This window comes from Bison bison, unplaced genomic scaffold (assembly GCF_000754665.1).
Source record: "Bison bison bison isolate TAMUID 2011002044 unplaced genomic scaffold, Bison_UMD1.0 scf7180017864155, whole genome shotgun sequence".
NCBI lineage: Eukaryota > Metazoa > Chordata > Mammalia > Artiodactyla > Bovidae > Bison > Bison bison.
The window spans coordinates 2,560,129-2,580,821 of record NW_011494727.1 but is presented as its reverse complement, the minus strand read 5'-3'; the positions used below and the strand labels follow the sequence as shown (position 1 = coordinate 2,580,821).

At 39.4% G+C, this 20,693-nt stretch overlaps 1 protein-coding gene across 2 annotated transcripts in view; it reads left to right on the top strand.

Moving 5' to 3' along the window:
• Nucleotides 1-715: 715 nt before the first annotated feature.
• SEC11A (SEC11 homolog A (S. cerevisiae)) overlaps nt 716-20,693 on the top strand; it is a 33,219-nt gene continuing 13,241 nt past the window's right edge. For both annotated transcript variants that reach the window (XM_010841077.1, XM_010841078.1), the window contains exons 1-2: nt 716-1,079; nt 15,887-15,996. In XM_010841077.1, the coding sequence (XP_010839379.1) occupies nt 1,029-1,079; nt 15,887-15,996 (161 nt within the window). In that variant the 5' untranslated portion in view covers nt 716-1,028. The remainder of the gene's footprint in view (nt 1,080-15,886; nt 15,997-20,693) is intronic.

Below are 20,693 nucleotides of genomic sequence, written 5' to 3'. Positions count from 1 at the left end.
CATAAAATTCATGGTCGTTGGTGATTGGCTTCTTTCATTAAGAACCAATGTTTTCAGAATCTAATATTTTTAAAGGTTCATCTGTGTCACAATATTTCTGTTTCTAAATAATATTAAATTGTATGGATATACCATATTTTGTTCATCCCTTTATAAGTTGATGAATCCATCCGTCATCCATTAGGTGCTCAGTCGTGTCTGACTCTTTGGGACCCCGTAGACTGTAGCCCGCCAGGGTCCTCTGTCCATGGGATTCTCTAAGCAACACTGGAGTGGGCAGCCATTCTTTTCTCCAGGGGATTTTCCTGACCCAGGCATCAAACCCAGGTATCCGCATTGCAGGCAGATTCTTTACCATCTGAGCTACCAGGGAAGCCCCATGGTTTGGCAGTTTTCTCCTCTTGTTTCCCTCTCACTTCTGGGTTTGGTTGTTTTTAATCCTATCAGATTTTCTCTGCAACTAAGAGCTTCTTAAACTCCTGAAAGCTTCAGGCAGTGCTCTGCAAGTCACAGCCTCCGCCCTAACCCAAGAGCACTTATGGAAATACCTCAGTTGTCAGTTTCCCGTAGCTCAGGACAAGTCCAGCGCCACACCCAGACTCGCGGCCCGGGCTTGAACTGAGGCTGGCCACTCAGGGGCCGTTTCTGCCCGCGGAGACACGGTTCCCTATTGGCCAGGCGTGCGCTAGGTCCCGCCTTCCGGAGGTTGCAAAGTGGTCTCCTATCTAACCTTGAGCGGCCACCTCAGTGTGGGGCCGCGAGGATGAGCGCGGGAAGTGGGCTTCAGCAGACGAGCTCCAGGAGGTTCGAGAGCCTCCTTCAGCGAGGCCAGGCCAGGAGACTGGTCGGGAGTCCCTTTGTCCCCTCGTCGCGCTGAGGGGGCGGGGCCGCGCCGGTTCCACCCCGGAAGCGGAAGCGCGGGCACCGCGGGGTCCTGTCCAGTGTGCGCTTGGCTCGTGCGCCAGCCGTTCCTCCCGCTGGTCACATCGCGCCCTCTCTTCTTCCCGTGTCCCCTCGCCGGCCCCGCCATGCTGTCTCTAGATTTTTTGGACGATGTGCGGCGGATGAACAAGCGGCAGGTGAGCTTGGCCGCCCACCGTTCCCCTTGTACCTTCCACTGTTGCCCCGCGGACCTCTGGGCCCCAGTGTGAGGGCCTGAGCGGGTCTGACGCCTGGACTCTTCCATCTCTTTGTGGATTCTGTGTCCAGAGATAGCTTTATCCACTCGCTGTTTTAGCCCTTGGCTGAGACTGGGCCTTCTCCGGGCGGAGCGGGAAGCCTGATCGTCACGTTCCATTGCCCATAATGAGACAGGGAAGCAAGTGCAAACCGTAGGGCTCTTTGTAAGTGGGAGTTGGGGTTGCTTATTGTGTTAGACTGGATAAGGCGGCAAACTTCAATCGCAGTGACTTCCGATGGATTCCGGCAACTGGGTTTAGTAGTGCACTGCTTCTCTGGCTTCTGGGATGCTCGGGGAGACGGTTATAGGCCTCACAAAAGCCATTCTACGTTGAGCCCGTTGTAAGCTGGGCCCCAGCGGTCTGTACTGACTTCCTGGAACCACCTTCGAGGTCAGAGTTGAAACAGTTACTCTGCTTGCCCTCGAGTCCACTTTAGCGTTAAGGTGTACCTCAGAATATTAGTGGTACAGGGATCTTGAAACTTACATTTCCTGATTTTTGTCCTTAAACCTTACTCCATCCTGAACTTAGAGATCACATTCCGGATACTACTGTTGCAATTATTTGTTGTTGTTTAGTCGTTTCTGTCGTGTCCGACTCTTTTGCGACCCCATGGACAGTAGCCCGCCAGGCTCCTCTGTCCATGGGGTTTCCCAGGCAAGAATACTGGAGTGGGTTGCCATTTCCTTCTCCAGGATATCTTCTCGGATCAGAGATGGAACCCGTGTCTCCTGCAGTGGCAGGCAGATTCTTTACCACTGAGACACCTGGGAAGCCCTGTAATTATTTAGTCATTGGAAAAAGTTTCTTCTTTTTGTCTTCGAGGTCAGTAGTGTCTGCAGAGCCTAGTTTTGCTTGCCTCGGACCTTTTTACAGTAGTTTGCTGTTAAGAAGGATCCTGATGTCACTATTAAAGGTTTTTCTCTTGGACTTATATTTTGCAGTTTATAATTACCATTTAGGGAAGAAAATATGCACCCTCTCCTTATTCCCCTTCAGACCTCAGCTACCTCAGTGTTACCTCCTCTTAGACATGTTTCCTGCTTCCTTCAGTCATAATTGATCTTTCCTTTTCAAATTGCACGACGTTTATGACTTTATAACATTTAAAATTCTCACTTGAATAGTGTTTTTTCATCCATATCTGAATTTCTAGGTGCCACAGACATTTCTCTGGAGAAATTCTTATTTGGGGCCTCTATTGTTCCCTATGCTAGGTTCAGTGAGAAAAATGCAAAGATAAGTAAGACAGACTCTGACCTTCAAGGAGCATCAATATGTAGAAAATGACTAAGGCAGAACAGTAACTATTTTGAGCTCTTGCTATATGTGGAGTGCATTATATACCTGTGAGGTAGGTCATTTTATGCCCATTATACAGGTGAAGAAAATGAGCAGCCTACCAGAGATTGTTAGGAGGGGATGAGAAGGATTGGATTGCATGGGGATGGGGTGAGGAAAAGTTAGAAATGAAGTTTTACCTGCACAGAGTATCTGAGGAAAAAATTGATGGTGATTATAGGTACTGAGGGGTTTCCCTGGTGGCTCAGCGGTAAAGAATCTGCCTGCAGTGCAGGAGACTAGGGTTCAGTCCCTGGGTTGGGCAGATCCCCTGGAGGAGGGCATGCCTACCCACTCCAGTGTTCTTGCTTGGAGAATCCCATGGGCAGAGAAGCCTGATGGGCTACACAGTCCATACAGTCGCAAAGAGTTGAACTCCACTCAAGTGACTGAGTATGCATGCATGCATACGTACTGAGAGCTTACTAGATAAAAAGAGGGAAACTAGAAGTTTCATCAAATGTTTGATTAATTTGAGTTGTAATTATTTTTTAACAGAGGAATACTTTAATATAGTAAACTCCATCCATTTAAAGTGTTATCAGCTGAGGGAATCCCCTGACAGTCCAGTGGTTAGGACTCAGCATTATCACTGCTGATGGCCCGGGATCCATCCCTGGTCTGGAAATAAGATTTCAGAAGCCGTCCGGCAAGGCCAGAAAACAAAAAAATGTATCAGTTGATAAGTTTCTACAGTTATATACATACATTACAGTAAAGATATAGAACATTTCTATCACCCACGAGATCCCTTGTAGTTCATCTCTCTAACACTTGGAAACCACTGATTTGCTTTTTGTCAGTATCAATGGGTTTGTTTTATAGAAGTGGAACCAGAGTATGTATTCTTTTGAGCTTTGAGTTTTAATTGATTTTTAACTTGTGTGTGCTAAATCACTTCAGTCATGTCCAACTCTCTTCATCCCTATGAACTGTAGCCCTCCAGGCCCCGCTGTGTGTTCACTGTATGTAATTTTTTTTCTGTCTGCTTCACAATTTTCAGAATTAAAGTGTTTCACTACCTTAATGGCATCCAATAAGCTGTTGCCAGATTAATGTCTTCTCTCCTGTCCTCAAACTTCAGTAGATCCTATTGTAAGTTAAAGTCCCAAGCCCCTTAGAATGGCATTTGCAATAAGTCCTAGTCATTTTACAGTCTGCTCTTTCTCTCTCTCTCTCTCTTGTAAACTGGGGTTTAATTTTCCTGCCTATTTCATTTCACTGTGTGTATGAACATGGTTCTATTCAAACTTTGTGTACTTAACTGTCTTGAGAACTCCCCTTGTATTATTTCTGAGTCTTTGTGTACTGCCCTAGACTGTTCAGTTCAGTCGCCCAGTCATGTCCGACTCTTTGCGACCCCATGAATCGCAGCACTCCAGGCCTCCCTGTCCATCACCAACTCCTGGAGTCTACCCAAACCCATGTCCATCCAGTCGGTGATGCCATCCAGCCATCTCATCCTCTGTCGTCCCCTTCTCCTCCGGCCTCAAATCCTTTCCAGCAGTAGGGTCTTTTCCAATGAGTCAACTCTTCGCATGAGGTGGCCAAAGTACTGGAGTTTCAGCTTCAGCATCAGACCTTCCAATGAACACCCAGGACTGATCTCCTTTAGGATGGATTGGCTGGATCTCCTTGCAGTCCAAGGGACTCTCAAGAGTCTTCTTCAGTACCATAGTTCAAAAGCATCAGTTCTTCGGCTCTCAGCTTTCTTCACTGTCCAACTCTCACATCCATACATGACTACTGGAAAAACCATAGCCTTGACTAGATGGACCTTTGTTGGCAAAGTAATGTCTTTGCTTTTAAATATGCTATCCAGGTTGGTCATAACTTTCCTTCCAAGGAATAAGGATCACCTAGAATATTAGGTGATCTCTAGAGCCCTTTTAACTGTTATGTACTATTTTATTTGTCTTCTCCCCTTTACATTGTGGGTCTTTTACTGTAATATCAGAGCACAGCTTTTCTGTGGCTTTCCTTAATCCACAAGCCTTGATTTGTAGTTTGCCCATTTCTGTGGTGTAAATACTTCCACTATGGCCAATTTCAAGCTACTGACATGACATCACTGAATATTGAATTAGGAAGAAATGTAGTAGGATGCAACTATAATTTCCACCTTATGAATAAAATTTAAAAAATAATCTCAAGAACATAGATAATAGTAAAATGTAATAAAATAATTAGAAACTGATGAATTTAGATTATTTGTTAACTTTGTTTTTAAAGTAATTGTACTAATTTTTATAACACTGTGTTTAACAATCAGCTTGCAAGATTCCTCAGAATTTAGCAAGTTGGTTCCATCACTCCTCTGGTTGTAGGCTAATTTCTTAATGCCCATTGAGATAGCCTTTGTGCACAGAAAAGCCTGTTTAGAATTCTTGTATTTTTTAAAAAACCTCAATTTATAACGGCTAAAATTTAAAAACTAAGTTCTTAAATCTTTTAGAATCAGTTTTCAAATCTTATCCCATTGAAAGTCTAGCAGCTTTTTTTTTTGGCACACCACGAGGCCCGTGGGATCTTAGTTTCCCGACCAGGTATTGAACCTGGGCACTTGGCAGTGAGATCACAGGGCCCTGACCATTGGGCTTCCAGGGACTTCCCAGGTCTAGCAAATTTTAAGAATCACTTTTAAGGGCCTTTGAATATTTAGGCTAATTTGTAAACAGACATCTTAAAAACATTACATTTGATTTATAAATTTAAAGAATTTCCTTTTTAAGAAGGTTTGTTGAATAATCAACCTTAAAAAGGAAATTCTTTAAATTTGAATGTAATATATAAATAGTAAGCTTTCTGATTAAAAAATAAATCTATAACAATTGTACATTTTGAATTAAAATTGCAAACCTGACCTACTTTAATAGGTCAGATTCTCTTTAAATGTTACAAAAACTTAAGATTCCAAATATGCAGAGTCCTTAACATAAGAGTATTAACACTACATAATTTCCTTTAAGCATTTCTGTGCTTAATTGTAAATTTTCCTGGAGTGAAAAGATGATTATTTGCTAAATAAGTATGTTATGCCAAATTTTTATATTACTTTTATCTGTAATTCTCTATTTGCTATGAATTTTTGTTTTTGTTTTTTGCTGAGAATTCTTAATGACCAGAGGACTTTGGTCAGCCTGATTGGATCCGTGTTTGAACCCTGATGGACTAGTCTGACTGTCACAGAATTTCCTTTTAGTGTCTTCTTAGGTCTTTTCCTTTACTTGATTGAGCTTGGCATTTCTTTGGATTTTAATTATCTGTATGTTTTCCTACCAAAATCTGAAGACTTTAAGACTTGGCACAATCCTTTCTTTCGTTGTCTTTCTTTAAGAGAAAAAATATTTTGGCCGTGCCCATGAAGCATGTGGGATCTTTGACCAGGAGTTGAACCCCTGCCCCCTGCAGTGGAAGGGCAGAGTCTTAACCACAGGACCACCAGGGAAGTCCCTCTTTTTATATCTGTCTTTTAGGATCACTTAACTCTTAATGGCTACTGTAGTGATTTCTGATTGAATTGCAGATATTTTTGGTAACTTTTTCTTTTTAATAAATTGGCCCTCTAGTGAAGCACACGGAAGCCTAGATTCTTCTTAGACTTGGACCTAATATGAGCAAGTGTACTGCAAATAGGACGCATATACAAGACTGAGGACAGATCCATTACTTTTTTTAATTATTGAAAGCTAATCTGGTCTTGTTTAGGATCGGGAAAATCTTTTTCACTAGCAGGGTATTAAATACAGAGAGTTGTCAACTGGTAAAAGATGCTCGACAGAGGATGAGATGGCTGGATGGCATCACTGACTCGATGGACGTGAGTCTGGGTGAACTCTGGGAGTTGGTGATGGACAGGGAGGCCTGGCATGCTGCCATTCATGGGGTCGAAAAGAGTCGAACACGACTGAGCAACTGAACTGAACTGAACTGAAAAGATGCTCAACCACTAAAATGGGTAAAAGAGGACTCTTAAGGGGTTCAGAAATAGTGTGTGCAGAAACCAGTAATTATGCCTTCTAGGATAAGGGAGTTAACAAAGAACTAGCAGAATACCTCCCTCCAAGCCTCTTCCTAACCTGAGATAACAGACTTCTTTAGAGAGGGTGTGGCTGCCACAGGGACATGCAGTGACATTTGCAGGAGCAGTGAGCTGGAACTGGTCCATAGAAGCGGCCTACTGAGAGGCTGAGAAATTTGCCAGTGTGTGTGGGCAGGAGCCAGTCTGTGATGGTCTCCGAGGTGAGCACTTGCAGACTTCCTGTACTCAGATCTACTGGCTACCTGGTGAAATACAAACACTCCATGGGAAGAGAAGTCCCTCCCACTCCCTGTCATCTTGCAGCGGCCCTGCAGTGCCTTTGTTAAGAAAAATCCTTGAGGCAGTGGGAAAAGGTGCCCTTGTTTACAGGGCTCAGCCTAGTAACACAGAAGGATGGATTTGGCACTGAAAGACAATGAATTTATAATGTCTACTCTTCCACTGTTCTCTCAGGCCAGCCACTTCAGATGATGGAGGACACATAAGACCAGTGAAATTCATGACTGTGGACCCATGTGATCGTTGTGCTTTAATTACCTGTAGAATAAGTTTCCTGATCAGAAGCAGTGTTGTATGGAATATCACAATGAGTCATAGGCATTCTGTAAATTCATGGGTGGTGGTTTTGATGGAAATACTGAAGACAAGGAAGACAGATCTGTGGCTGTGGTGGCTTAATTGCTAAGTTGTGTCCAACTCTCTGTGACCCCATGAACTGTAGCCTATGAAGCTCTTCTGTCCATGGGGTTTCCCAAGCAAGAATATTGGAGCGGGTTGCCATTTCCTTCCTCAGGGGATCTTCCTGACCCAGAGATCAAACCCAGGTCTCCTGCACTGCAGGGAGATTCTTTACTGGTGAGCCACTAGGGAAGCCCTCTGTATCGAGTCTATTCTAGAAAGAAGAAGGTGTCAGGAATGGTGGCATTGTTGGTCTTTGCAGTTGGCAGTCTATGCACTCAACATTGGCTAGAACCAAGTTGGTCTTGGTGAGTGAAAGTCCATGTTGCTAACCTTCATCTTGGCTGTTATAGCCACTTGACCATGAGTCCATTGGTTAAGAGACATGGGTGGCTGGGGAAAGAGGCTGACTGACACTGTGATATACTGCACTACACGTAAAATTATGGTTTGAATCTAGAGAATCACTTCAATAAGAAGAAAGGAGAGGACAGCAAGAGCCAAGCCAGATCACGGAAGGCCCTCTGTACTTAGGGGTTTGGAATTTATCCTATAGGTGGGAAGAGAAGATTTTGAGCAGACAGCTCAATAATTTTATTTTCACTTTACGAACAATAATTATATATTGGTGGACGAATTAGAAAGATGTACTAGAGATAGAACTGTCGTATTGCCTCAGTAGTCTGGATAAGTGGAGATGAGATGTGAAGTAAGGCAGTAGTCATAGAAGAGGTGGATGAAACTGGAGCCTATTATACAGAGTGAAGTAAGCCAGAAGGAAAAACACCAATACAGTATACTAACACATATATATGAAATTTAGAAAGATGGTAACAATAACCTGGTGTACGAGACAGCAAAAGAGACACTGATGTATAGAACAGTCTTATGGACTCTGTGGGAGAGGGAGAGGGTGGGAAGATTTGGGAGAATGGCATTGAAACATGTAAAATATCATGTAAGAAACGAGTTGCCAGTCCAGGTTCGATGCATGATACTGGATGCTTGGGGCTAGTGCACTGGGACGACCCAGAGGGATGGTATGGGGAGGGAGGAGGGTTCAGGATGGGGAACACATGTATACCTGTGGCGGATTCATTTTGATATTTGGCAAAACTAATACAATTATGTAAAGTTTAAAAAAAAAAATAAAGCCAGTGGGTTGGATGTGAGAGATGTTGGGAAGGTAAAATTTAGAGGACTTACATGGATGGTGGGACTAATCACTAAGCTAGAGTATATGGAGGGAGGTAGAAGAAAAGGATTGAGTTCAGCTCTGTACGGGTTGAATGTAAAGTGTCTATGTAACACCTGGGTGATTTTCAGTAAATAACTGGATATACTTACCAACTGGATAGAATTGGTCTGGTCTGGAGAAGAGATTTGGGTGATACATGCTGATATGTGATGATTGAATCTATGAATAAACAAGACTGCAGAGTGGAAAGAGAAAAGGGCAAAGGTTGGACTCCTAGAACACTGTATTTAATGGGATGTCAGAGAAGAGGTCAGGTTCTGAGGTTGGTGACACAGAAACCAAGGGATCAGGGAGTGAGAAGAAGTTAATCAAGTGCCAAGTGTCTCAGAAAAACAAGGTAGTTAAAATAAGATCATAGACTCCCTCCTCCTGCTTTTTAATGAATAAATAGTTGATGTATTTACATTGTTCTCCCCTACCCTCACAAAAAGTGAAAGTCACTTTTTCCTATAGTCTTGCCAGCATTGTGTTTTCAGACTTTTAGATTTTTTCCATTCTAATAAATGAAAAGTGGTATATCAGGACAGCTTACTTGTATTTTGCTCATTATGAGTTTGGTTGAGCATATTTTCATGTGATTTTGGAGTTTATATTTCATTTTCCATGAGCTAGCAGTTCATAACACTTTGCCTATTTTCCTTTTGAATCATTGTTATTGATTTCTAGGATCTCTTTATAGGACGATTAGTCTTTTGTTTTATATGTATATAGTAAATATTTTCTCCCAGTTTGTCATTTGTCTTTTGATTTAGCTTATAGTATAATTTGCCATGCATAATTGTTGGATTTTTTTTTTTTTTTTGGTTATTTGCTCTTTATATTGTTTTGGGTAGTCAAATTTACCATTTTTTCTTCATGGCTCCTGGATTTCAGGTCAATTTAAAAAATTTCTCTTGCTCCAAGGCTTTCGTACTTTTTTTTTTGGTGTGGACCATTTTTAAAATCTTTATTGAATTTTTTGCAATATTGCTTCTGTTTTATCTTTTGGCCACAAGGCATATGGGATCTTAGCTCCCTGAGCAGGGATCAAACCCTCACCCCCTGTGTTGGAAGGTGGCTAACCACTGTGTTAACCCCTTGTATTCACCACTGGACCTCCAGGGACATCCTGGCCTTTCCCACTTTGTTTTCTTCTGTTACTTTTGTAAATATGTGCCTTTAAAAAAAAACAACACTTTATTGGCATATAATGTATAAAATTCACCCATTTTAAGTGTAGAGTTCATGGGTTTTAGTACATTTATAGGGCTGTGCACCTACCACCACAGTCCGTTTTTAGGATATTTTCATCATCCCAGATCCTGTGTGTCCTTTTAGTCAATGCCTATTTCCACTCCCAGCCCCAGACATCCACTAATCTGCTTTGAATCTCTATAATTTACCTTTACTAGATATTTTATTATTTTATTTAATTTTTTAATCAACAATTGGCTTTTAGTAAATCAAAGCAGACATTTTATATAAATGGAATACTGTAAAATTCAACAAAATCCTTTTGTAGCTGGTTGTTTTCATTTCACATAATTTTGTAAAATTGTGGTGAAATACACTTAACAAAATTTTCTATCCTAACCATTTTTACTTTATTTATTTTTTAAATTGAAATGTAGTCGATTAACAATGTGTTAGTTGCAGGTGTATAGCAAAGAGATTCAGTTACACATATATATATGTCTTCTTTTTCAGAGTCAAATTGATTTGTTTTTCTTTACTGTTTTTCTGTTTTCTATTTCACTTATTTCTACTCCTAATTTTAGTATTTCTTTTCTGTGAGTTACTTTGGATTTCATTTGAGTTTTCCTAGTGTTTTAAGTTGGAAACTTAATTTGGGAAATCTACAAATATTTGAAAATTAAACAGTGCATTTCTAAATAACTCATGGGTCAAAGGAGAATCACAGGGAAATTGCAAAATATTTTGAACTGAATAAAAACCAAAACACAACTTATAATTTGAGACCTTTCTGTTTTTCTTAACATAGGATTTACTGCTATAAAATTCCCTCTACATACTATCAGTGCATCCCACAGATTTTGAAATATTGTATTTTTATTCTCTTGATTTCTTCTACCATGGGTGATTTTAGAAGTATCTTATTTGATTTCTAAACATTTGGGGCAGTTTTTCAGGTATCTTTGTGTTACTGATTTCTATTTTCGTGCCATTGTGATTGGAGAATACTCTTCGCATAATTCAGATTCCTTTCTATTTATTGAGACTTGTTTTGTGGTCTTGAATATGGTCTGTCTTTCTGAACAGTCTGTGTACTTAAAAGGAATGTGTATCTGCTCTTGTTGGACAGAAGGTTCTGTAAATATCAGTTAGGTCAAATTGGTTGGTAGTGTTGTTCAAATCTTTTCTATGCTTATTGATTTTTTTTTTTATCTTCTTGCTGTATCAGTTATTGAGAGGGGATATTGACATTTTGGACTGTAACTGTGAGTTTGTCTATTTCTTGAATTCTTTTCCATTATGTTTTATCACAAGATACTGAATATAGTTCCCTGTGCTGTACATTAGGACCTGATTAGCCATTCTGAATGTAATGGTTTGCATCTACCAAACCCCGAACTTCAGTCCATCCCTCGCTCTCCCTCTGCTTCTTGCGGGAGAGTGTATTCTTTATGTCTGTGAGTCAGTTTGTGCTTAAATAGGTTCATTTGTGCCATATTTTAGATTCCACATATAAGTGATATCATTTCATATTTGTCTTTCTCTTTCTGACTTACTTCACTTGGTATGATAATCTCCAGCTGCATCTTGAAATAGTTTTTTATTACCATGACTTTAGTTTCACTAAACTTTTCTTTTGTGATGTCTGCTGCTGCTACTGCTGCTAAGTCGCTTCAGTCGTGTCCGACTCTGTGCGACCCCATAGACGGCAGCCCACCAGGCTCCCCCGTCCCTGGGATTCTCCAGGCAAGAACGCTGGAGTGGGTTGCCGTTTCCTTCTCAAGTGCATGAAAGTGAAAAGTCAAAGTGAAGTCGCTCAGTCGTGTCTGACTCTTTGCGACCCCATGGACTGCAGCCTACCAGGCTCCTCCATCCATGGGAGTTTCCAGGCGAGAGTACTGGAGTGGGTTGCCATGTCTAATCTGCTGTTATTCCATTTTGTGTGGTTATCAGGCAAGATTGGGTACATGCAAAGTGGTATGGCCATAGTCAGCCTGTGTGGTTTTCATTTCGGACGTTTTCTTTTTCTTCTCTAGAGGTTTGAGTTGGGTCTTGGACATATTTTCTATCATCCAAGTCTCTAATGTGCTCAGTCTTTCCCCTCCCATCTTCTTTGTTTTTAATTCTGGCTGAGCCACACAGCTTATGGGATCTTAGTTCCCCAACCAGGGATTGAACCTGGGCTGCGGCATTGAAAGCACTGAGTCCTAACCACTGGGCCACCAGGGAATTCCCGATTCAAGGCTTTTTAAAAAGGTTTTGTTAGGCAAGTCCACAGCAGCCTTTAGTCCAAGGTTAATTTTTCACCGCAACTAAACAGTAACTTTTGAGTATGCTATCCAAAACATTTCTACTCTGGCCAGTGGAAACAAATTATTCCTGCCCCATATGAGCTTTTAGAATTGTTCTGTTGCTCCTTTTAGATGGTTCTTTAGATGATTTACTTCCCTTAAATGCGTGTGCTAATCCTTGCTGATCATCACTCAGCTGAAGACTTGAGAAGAGAGGCTGCATAGATCTTTGTATAGTTCTCATTTCTGTAATGCCTTACAGTCAAAGCTGCCTTCGTCTCCCCAGACTCCCAGTTCTTTGTCATCAAGTCAGAAGATTTGTAGGCTCTGGCTACATTTCCATTTTGCCCTGTGGCCTGGAAACCATCCAGTCTATAAGTTGGGGCTATTATAGGGCTCACCTTGTTTCTCCTTTCATAGTCCTATGCTACCTGGACACAGTCACATGTCCAGTGTCTGAAAACCTTTGTTCATATATTTTATCTACTGTTTTAATTATTTTCGGCAGCAAGGTAAATTTGATCCCTTTTTCTCCAACTTGGCCTGAATAACATGTTTGGGGTTTTTTTAACTTTTTTATTTTGTATTGGGGTATAGCTGATTAACAAACAATGTCTGTGATAGTTTCAAGTGGATGGCAAAGGGACTCAGCCATAAATATACATTGTATCCATGCTCCCCTAAGCTCCCCTCCTATCCAGGCTGCCCCATAACATTAAGTAGAGTAAATAGCATATTCTTGAGATTCATCTATGTTGTGTGTTTCAATAGTTCATTCATTTCTATTCCTGAGTAGTTTTCCATCATTTGGAAATAATGTTGTAATTTATTTATTCACCTGTTGATGGACATTTGGGTTTGTTTTTTTTTTTTTTCCAATTTGAGCTATTATGAATGAAACTACTATACAAGTGTTGCGTGGATATGTTTTCATTTGTCAGATTTTAAAGAAATTTAATGGATTTTTAAAAATGAAAGTCGTCTTATGCCTGTTTAGACAAATCAGGTATTTTTCTTATTGTTGTTACCATTTAAGACCCTCACTGGGACTCAGTGACTTTGCGTATTGGACCATAATAAGTGTCCATTCTGAATACGCTTCAGTTTTTCAGTGCCATAAGTTTTGCTTGTAGCTGCTCTCAGTGTATTTGCTTCTAACACCCTAGTTTCTAACTGCTGCTTCTATGAATTAGAAACCAGGGGAATTGTGATTATGAATTAATAAGTCTCTTAAGTTTGAGGTCTCAAAATAAGTAGAATTTAAGACTTAAGCCAACCGCTATTTTGTAGCTCTCAGATACATTTTTGCTTCCATGGTCATGTTTGTCTTCCCTTGAGATTACTAGAAGTCTGACTCCTATGAAAATACTCTATTTGTTGAACTTCAAGTATCTCTTATGAGAACAGGAAATATAATGGTGTGTAACTAATAAGTGCAAGTATATACCTTCCAAATTTGTTGTTTAGTCACTAAGTTGTTTCTGACTCTTTTGCAACCCCATGGACTGTACCCACTAGGCTTCTTTGTCCATGAGATTTCCCAGGCAACAGTACTAGAGTGGGTGGCTATTTCTTTTTCTAAGGGATCTTCCTGATCCAGGACTTGAACCTGCATATCCTGCATTGGCAGGCAGATTCTTTACCACTGAGCTACCATGGAAGCCCCAACTTCCATTTTAGAACTTGTTAAATTATAAAATTTAAATTTACTATCAGCTTAATTTTGCTGAATTTTCTGTTGTAGGTTTTTTTCAAATTCTTGTTATTTATTACTTACTGTGTATTTTAAATTATGTAGATTATTCTAGTCATGGAACTTTATGGGGAAGTCTCTACACACTACTTCCTAAAAGTGCAAAAGAAAAGTAGCACACATAAATCCTTATGCCATAGCTACAAAGAGATATTACACAGAGCTTTGACTGGTTTTTAATAACATTCTTTAACTTTGAACACTGAAGAACGTAATGTTCCAGCCATTTCATAGAAAAAATAATGGGGCTATTCAGTTCTGTGATTGTTACTCTACATACGTCACAATGTCCTGTTAACAGCTTGCAATGGCCAAATGGTATGAGAAGGTTAGGTAGTTGCCACCTTACTTCTGTCGATACCCAAAATACTTCTTTCTCTACATGCCTCTGTACATTCATTAGCATTCAGATACAGTGGTGAAGAAAGCAGGGGCTTTTGAGTAAAGATTTTTGTCATGAAAAAGGGGAGAAGAGAGTGAAAAATACGGTACTTTCAAACTTTTGCTCAGGCAGAATATTTGTTTTCGCAGATAGTGTGCTTGTCTAGGTTTTGACAGTCACACACTGACTCAAGTGTACAAGCGCATCTTTTAAGGAACATTTATAGTTACACATAGTGAGAGACTCAACCTCTTTCTCTATTGTTGAGGTTGCTCTCGATGATTGGATACATGTCACAACAATGATTGTGTAGTGAAGATAGGATTACATGTCTGAGAAAAAAGAGAAGAGTAATGATAGTGACCTCCTTGCAGGGACAGAGAAAATCAGGATTTTTTAAATCTTTCATTTTTCTTTTAGAGAACAGCTACTTTAGGGACTTCTGTCATAGCCTAGTGGTTAAGAATCTGCCCTCAATGGCAGGGGTCACAGCGTCCATCCTTGGGTGGGGAACTAAGATCCCACATGCTACAGGGTGCAGCCAAAAAAAAACCCAACCAGTTATTTCATTAGCTATCCCACACCTGTTCTGACAATGTTACATCTGTGCCCTTCTGGAAACAGAAAGCTTTTCCTCAGCAAAACAGATTTGAACTGACTGACATGTAGCTATTTTTAGCTTTATTTATTTCAGTATGTTTTTATGTTTTGCTGCAGAAATATTAATAGGCTTGATTATAGGATATTGCCTGCTCGGGGTGTTATGTACTATATGGTATGTTCGGGTATTATCTTTTCAAAATCTGGCCAATTCTGAATTATGAAGCCTTTCTGACCCCCAAGGGTTTTAAATAAGGAATCATGAAACTATGTTTTGTAGTTTTTATAGAATCCCACAGCCCTTCCTTCAGTGACTCTGGATTGGGGCCCTTAATAATCTTTTGCCCTAACCAGTAGTGTATATAGGTGACTTTCTTAGCATGGGAGGTTTGGAAAATAGAGCCTCTTGCTGAATTCCTGACTGCCGATCCACGAGCTGACCACAGTCACTTCTTAAAAGCTAGTTTTTCTATCCTTAGCTTCTCTGACTCTACTTCCTTAAATCTGTCTTTGGAATAAAAAGACTTTTTCGTCTTTTCAAAAAATAATATAAAACAAGCGGTTTGGCTTTGACAAAGTCATTTCCTCTCTCTGAGACTAAGTTTCATCACCTACAAAATGAGGGTTCAGGTTAAATGTCATTGAATAGCCTGTAATTATCAAGGGCTATGTATTGTACAAAAGTAAGTCCTAGAGGAGTTTCGATGCTGTTGGCTGGTGTGTGCCGTGAATGTGATGGAATTTAAGCTGAATGGTTGTGAAGCCCAAATGAAATAATTTATGTGGAAAGTTCTGAAAATGATGTTGTCATATGAATGTAATGTGTTTTAGCAAACAAAGCGGAGCAGGATTCTTTGGGTGGGTTGAGCGGCTGTACTGGGATGTGCTGATGGGGTAATTATTACACGGTTTGAAAGGCGGTCTCTGGGACTTCCCTGGGGTTCAGTGGCTAAGACTCTGCACTCCCAGTGTAGGGGACCTGGGTTCGATCCCTGGTCAGGGAACTAGATCACACATGCCACAACTAAGACCCAGTACAGCCAAAAAAATAAATAAAAATTTAAAAGAAGTGTGTGAACTTCAGGTACCCTAATAGTACTACTTGAAACTTTAAAATTGATACTGCTCTCGGTTGCTTTCCTCGGTTGGGCTAACTATGGATCTGATCTCTTCTCTTGTTCTTACAGCTCTATTATCAAGTCCTAAATTTTGGAATGATTGTCTCCTCGGCACTAATGATCTGGAAGGGGTTAATGGTCATAACTGGAAGTGAAAGTCCAATTGTAGTGGTGCTCAGGTAACAATTAATTTTTCTTTTCAAGACATGGAGTTGCATGGCATAACTTGGGAGAGAAACTGAGATGTTGAATAACGGATATATCATTCCTTTAGACATTACTGTTTCCCAGAAGAGGGCCTGGAAGAAAATTTGTTTTTCTTTCTCAGTTGTGAGAAATTCTCAATTTTGTCAGGAGCTTTCCATTCAGATCCCAAAGGGCTCATGACTTTTCCATGAAATGTTTACCATATGAGCTTTATTTTTGGCACATCTGTTAAGAAAGTGTTTCAGTATAGTTTATTTTCCCGAAATCCTTCTGTCTTCTTATGTTTTTTACTTTAGTCTATCAGGGCTGATGGTGGTTTAGTTGCTCAGTCGTGTCCGACTCTTTGTGACCCCATGGACTGTAGCCTGCCAGGCTCCTCTGTCCATGGGATTTTCCAGGCAAGAATACTGGAGTGAGTTGCCATTTTCTTCTCCAATCAGGGCTGATACTTAGTTGTTAATTTACAAGATCATATATCATCTTCATAAATTAAGACTTCTTCTGCAGCATGTTCTCAGTGTCAGTACAGAAGCCTCACTAATTATTTCCATGTTTCATGCTGACCTTTAAATATCACTTCTAAATAGACTTCAGGAATTTTGAATGTATTAATGCCATCTCTTAAAGTGACAAATAGTACTGATTTTTCCTTCCCTATCCTTGTACTCATATTCTTAATGATTTTAAAAACTTAATTTAGTAACTCATTTTTGGAGAATTAACACTTGGTTATTTAATTGAATCATTATAATTTGGTCTTATTTGAATCTTAATTATGTAAACTGTCTCAAGTATTTTCTGGGGATAATAGAGTATAAATATAAAATAAATTGAATCATTAACATTACCTACAGTCTAGATAATAGTACATTAGTCTTAACAAGAAGAATTCGACTCTGACTGTCTTACTAGGCTATACTTCCAGCAGTTAAGTGGTTGGAAGCACTGGGTCTCCAGTGTCTTCCTCCTCCCTTGCTAACACTCACACGCACACCCTCGGTCTGTGTTTATTACTAATCAAATGCAATTGTGATTTTAAAGATCCAGTGAAACGTCTGGATTTTATTATCTTGGAAAACACTTAATGTATTGTTCTAGGAGTATGGAGACTTGGGTCTTTAGCTCTTTCATTGTCTTTCCTACAACCTTGGGGAAGTCTCTTACAGACTGAATCATAGCTTCCTCATCTAGAAAATGAAGGCTAGACAGAGATGTTCCAGGTCTAAAATTGTGTGGCCCTAACTAAGTTCATGGACAGTTTTGAATTCAGTGAGTGTTCAAACGCTGATGGAAGGAGAAGCCACACTAATTGTCGCTTTGGGGAAAAGCTGTAGAGAGAAGGCCCAGGGAGGCTTCTTTTGGACATTCCTCTGGGATTATTTCAGATTGAGTTCCATTCAGTGGAGATGCTTAAGGACAGTCTAATTACCTTTAAACTGGAATGATGGAGTGAATAGGGGATTGTACTAAATACCTGCTCCACACTTTGGTGGTCCTGAAAATATCAGCTGGGATTTAAAAGGCATGTTTGGATAAGTTTTTGTTAGCTAGGTTATTCATATATTGAACTTTTCTGATTGTCAACGTGGAGTAAAAAAAAAAAATGAAAAGAGACCAGGTCAAGAGAGCATCTGGTCAAGACTGGTGGGAGTAGTCATTAGAGAAAAGGTAACTTACGTGATTTTATGAAACTTCAAGGAATATAATTTTTACCTAGATCCAAATGTACCTCCAAGGACTCAGGCCACCTGAAAATCCACTTTTAGGACTTTTGTGAAACTATTGGGAATAAAGACAAATACTTATTATTTATTTTATTTACTGAAGTTTCAGGGAACATTCAAAACTGATTTTGTTTTCCCCCTTTGTGACACTGAAGTCAGTTTTATTTTTATTTATATATAAATATGTTTATGCTGCATGGCTTTCAGGATCTTGGTTCCCTGACGGAGGATTGAACCTAGGCCCCCTACAGTGGAAGAGTCCAAACCATGGACCTCCAGGAAATTCCCCAGTTTAATTTATATAAATTATATATGACCTCTTACAAAATTGATTGATGATGTATTATATTTAAAAGTATAGTTTGATCAGATAATAAATTGTAAGAAGTCTACTAATTATTTAATTCTTTAAAAGTTTCTTTAATAATTATTTCCTTAATAATCCTTTTCACTACATGCTTTTTATCTGTTTTGAATTGCCATCTATATCTGGATTCTTAAATCTTTTTTTTTCCTCATCCAACTTTATCCCCTGAATCTACACTCTTGTTTTCATCCTACGATAACATCTCTACCTAGATGTTGACCAGGCACTTGACACTCCACCAATAAAAGTGAAATTCATCTTCTTTTCCCAAAAACCTGTTCTTCTTCCTCCTAGTTCTGTGACTGTCACGACCGACCATCTGCTCAGTTGCCAGTGTTAAAAACCTAAGAGTCATTCTTGTTCCCCTTCTGTCATAATCCAATTGACCATCGGATTGTTATTTTCCCTCCCTCTATTCTGCCCTTTTATAGCTGTCCTCCCTGCTGCTGTTCTATTTCAGGCCCTCATCATTTCCTGCTTCGGCTATTGTAGTGAACTTTAAAAAAAATGCTTTTATAATAAAAATTTAAAAACACTTAATATATTTTCATTATATGAAATTTTGAAAACACAAAAAATCTAGATAAAACTACGTCACCTATAGTTCTGGGATATAATCACTATTAACATTTTAGTCTCTTTTTCATGTATGTTATTTCTTACATAATTGAGGTAACTCTACATGTATTCTTTTTCAGTCTTTTCCCCTTATCATTTTCCAGTGTGCATGTTTTAATAATACTTAATAATTGCCAAGTATTCAGTTGTAGATAATACCCTGGACAAGTGGTCTCCCAATTTACCTTCTCATCTTTTCCATATATTCATGACTCCAATAAATATTTGAATGTCTTCTGTAAACTCTGTAGCTTCTGAAGTGATTTTTTTTTTAAGTGCAAATGTGATCATGATAACTCCCCGCTTAAAGTTCTGAAGTATCTCAGAGGCAATTTAGCACAGTGAGAGTAGACTCCCTTGGTTTAATTCCCTCTTTTATAATTTTTTTTTTTTAACTAATAACTCTAGGCCAGTCTAAGCCTCAGTCTTCTTATCTATAAAGTTAGGATAATTATAGTACCTACATCGTAGAATTGTTCTGAAGATTGTTTGAAATAAACACCACTTAGAATTAGCACTTTGTATATAAGTGCTCAATAAAGCTGAGTCATTGAACCAGAACAACTCAACTTTTATCTGTTTTATTTATATAATTTTCAAGCAAGGTTTTATTTGAACCAAGGATGTCACTGATTTTTTTAAAAAATCAACCAAAATAAAAACTTGAAAATTTCATGTCTAGAATACCTTCTATAATGTTTTCACCAAACATGTGTTTCATCTTTTGTCTGAACACCTTCCGAGAAAGGGAATTGATTGCCCCATGAGGAAGCTTAACAGAAGTTTTAAGAATAAACATTGTGCTGAAAAATCCATATTTCTGGTGAGCCCCCAAATTTGCTCATGTTTGAATCACCTGGGATCTTTACAGAATATTGGTTTGATGCCTACTTCTCATCCTCAGACATTCTGATTTAAGTGGTTTGAGACAAGACCTGGGCATGGGAATTTTTAAGTTTCTCTGATGATTCTTGTGTGCAACAGAGTTTGGGAGCCACTGCTATACTCCCTTATATATAGAGGACCAGAGTCTTCAAACAGAAGTGTTTGAACCTTGTCATTGTTCTTGTGTTGAATTTTATTCCTTGTCTATCCATTTTTTCCTTATTAAACTTATGCTATGCTAAGTCGCTTCAGTCGTGTCCGACTCTGTGTGACCCCATAGACGGCAGCCCACCAGGCTCCGCCATCTCTGGGATCCTCCAGGCAAGAATACTGGAGTGGGTTGCCATTTCCTTCTCCAATGCATGAAAGTGAAAAGTGAAAGGGAAGTCTGTCACTCGTGTCCGACTCCTAGCGACCCCATGGACTGCAGCCTACCAGGCTCCTCTGTCCATGGGATTTTCCAGGCAAGAGTGCTGGAGTGGGGTGCAGTTATTGACAATTAGAGCTTGAGTTTCTAAAATACTGATGCACTATTTCATTATAGAAAGAAAAGTTTCATCAAGTAGTGCAAATATCTTAGGACCATTGAAGGACTTGGTATAAGGTAGAACAGGTGAAAGGTAAGAAGACACTCTAAAAGTTTGTAACCACTAAGTACCATGAAATTGAATTTCTTTGCTCGTTTTTGAAATTCTTAGGCAAAAATCTCTGCTTTTGTCCTTGGTTTTCTTTCTTGTTTTTCTTTTTTAAATAAATCAGTTGATAGCACTAGCATTATCTCTGTAGCTGACTGTCCTTGACTTGATGAGCTGTTTTTCTTCCTTGTTGGATTGAAACCATAAGGTCATCTTGCTCTGTATCTTTATAAATGGCAGAAGAAGATGATCTGGTTCTCATTTGAATACTTGAATATCTTTAGTGTTTTCAGATGGAGAATAAGGGCAGGGATTATAAAGTTCATTCTTTTATATTCTGTTTTGAAATTTTAAAAGGTTAAGGAATTAGTAACATTGCCCTTTTCAAAATGTAAGTTCTTTTGAATAGTAATGGTTGAAATGGAACTAGTTAACTAAAG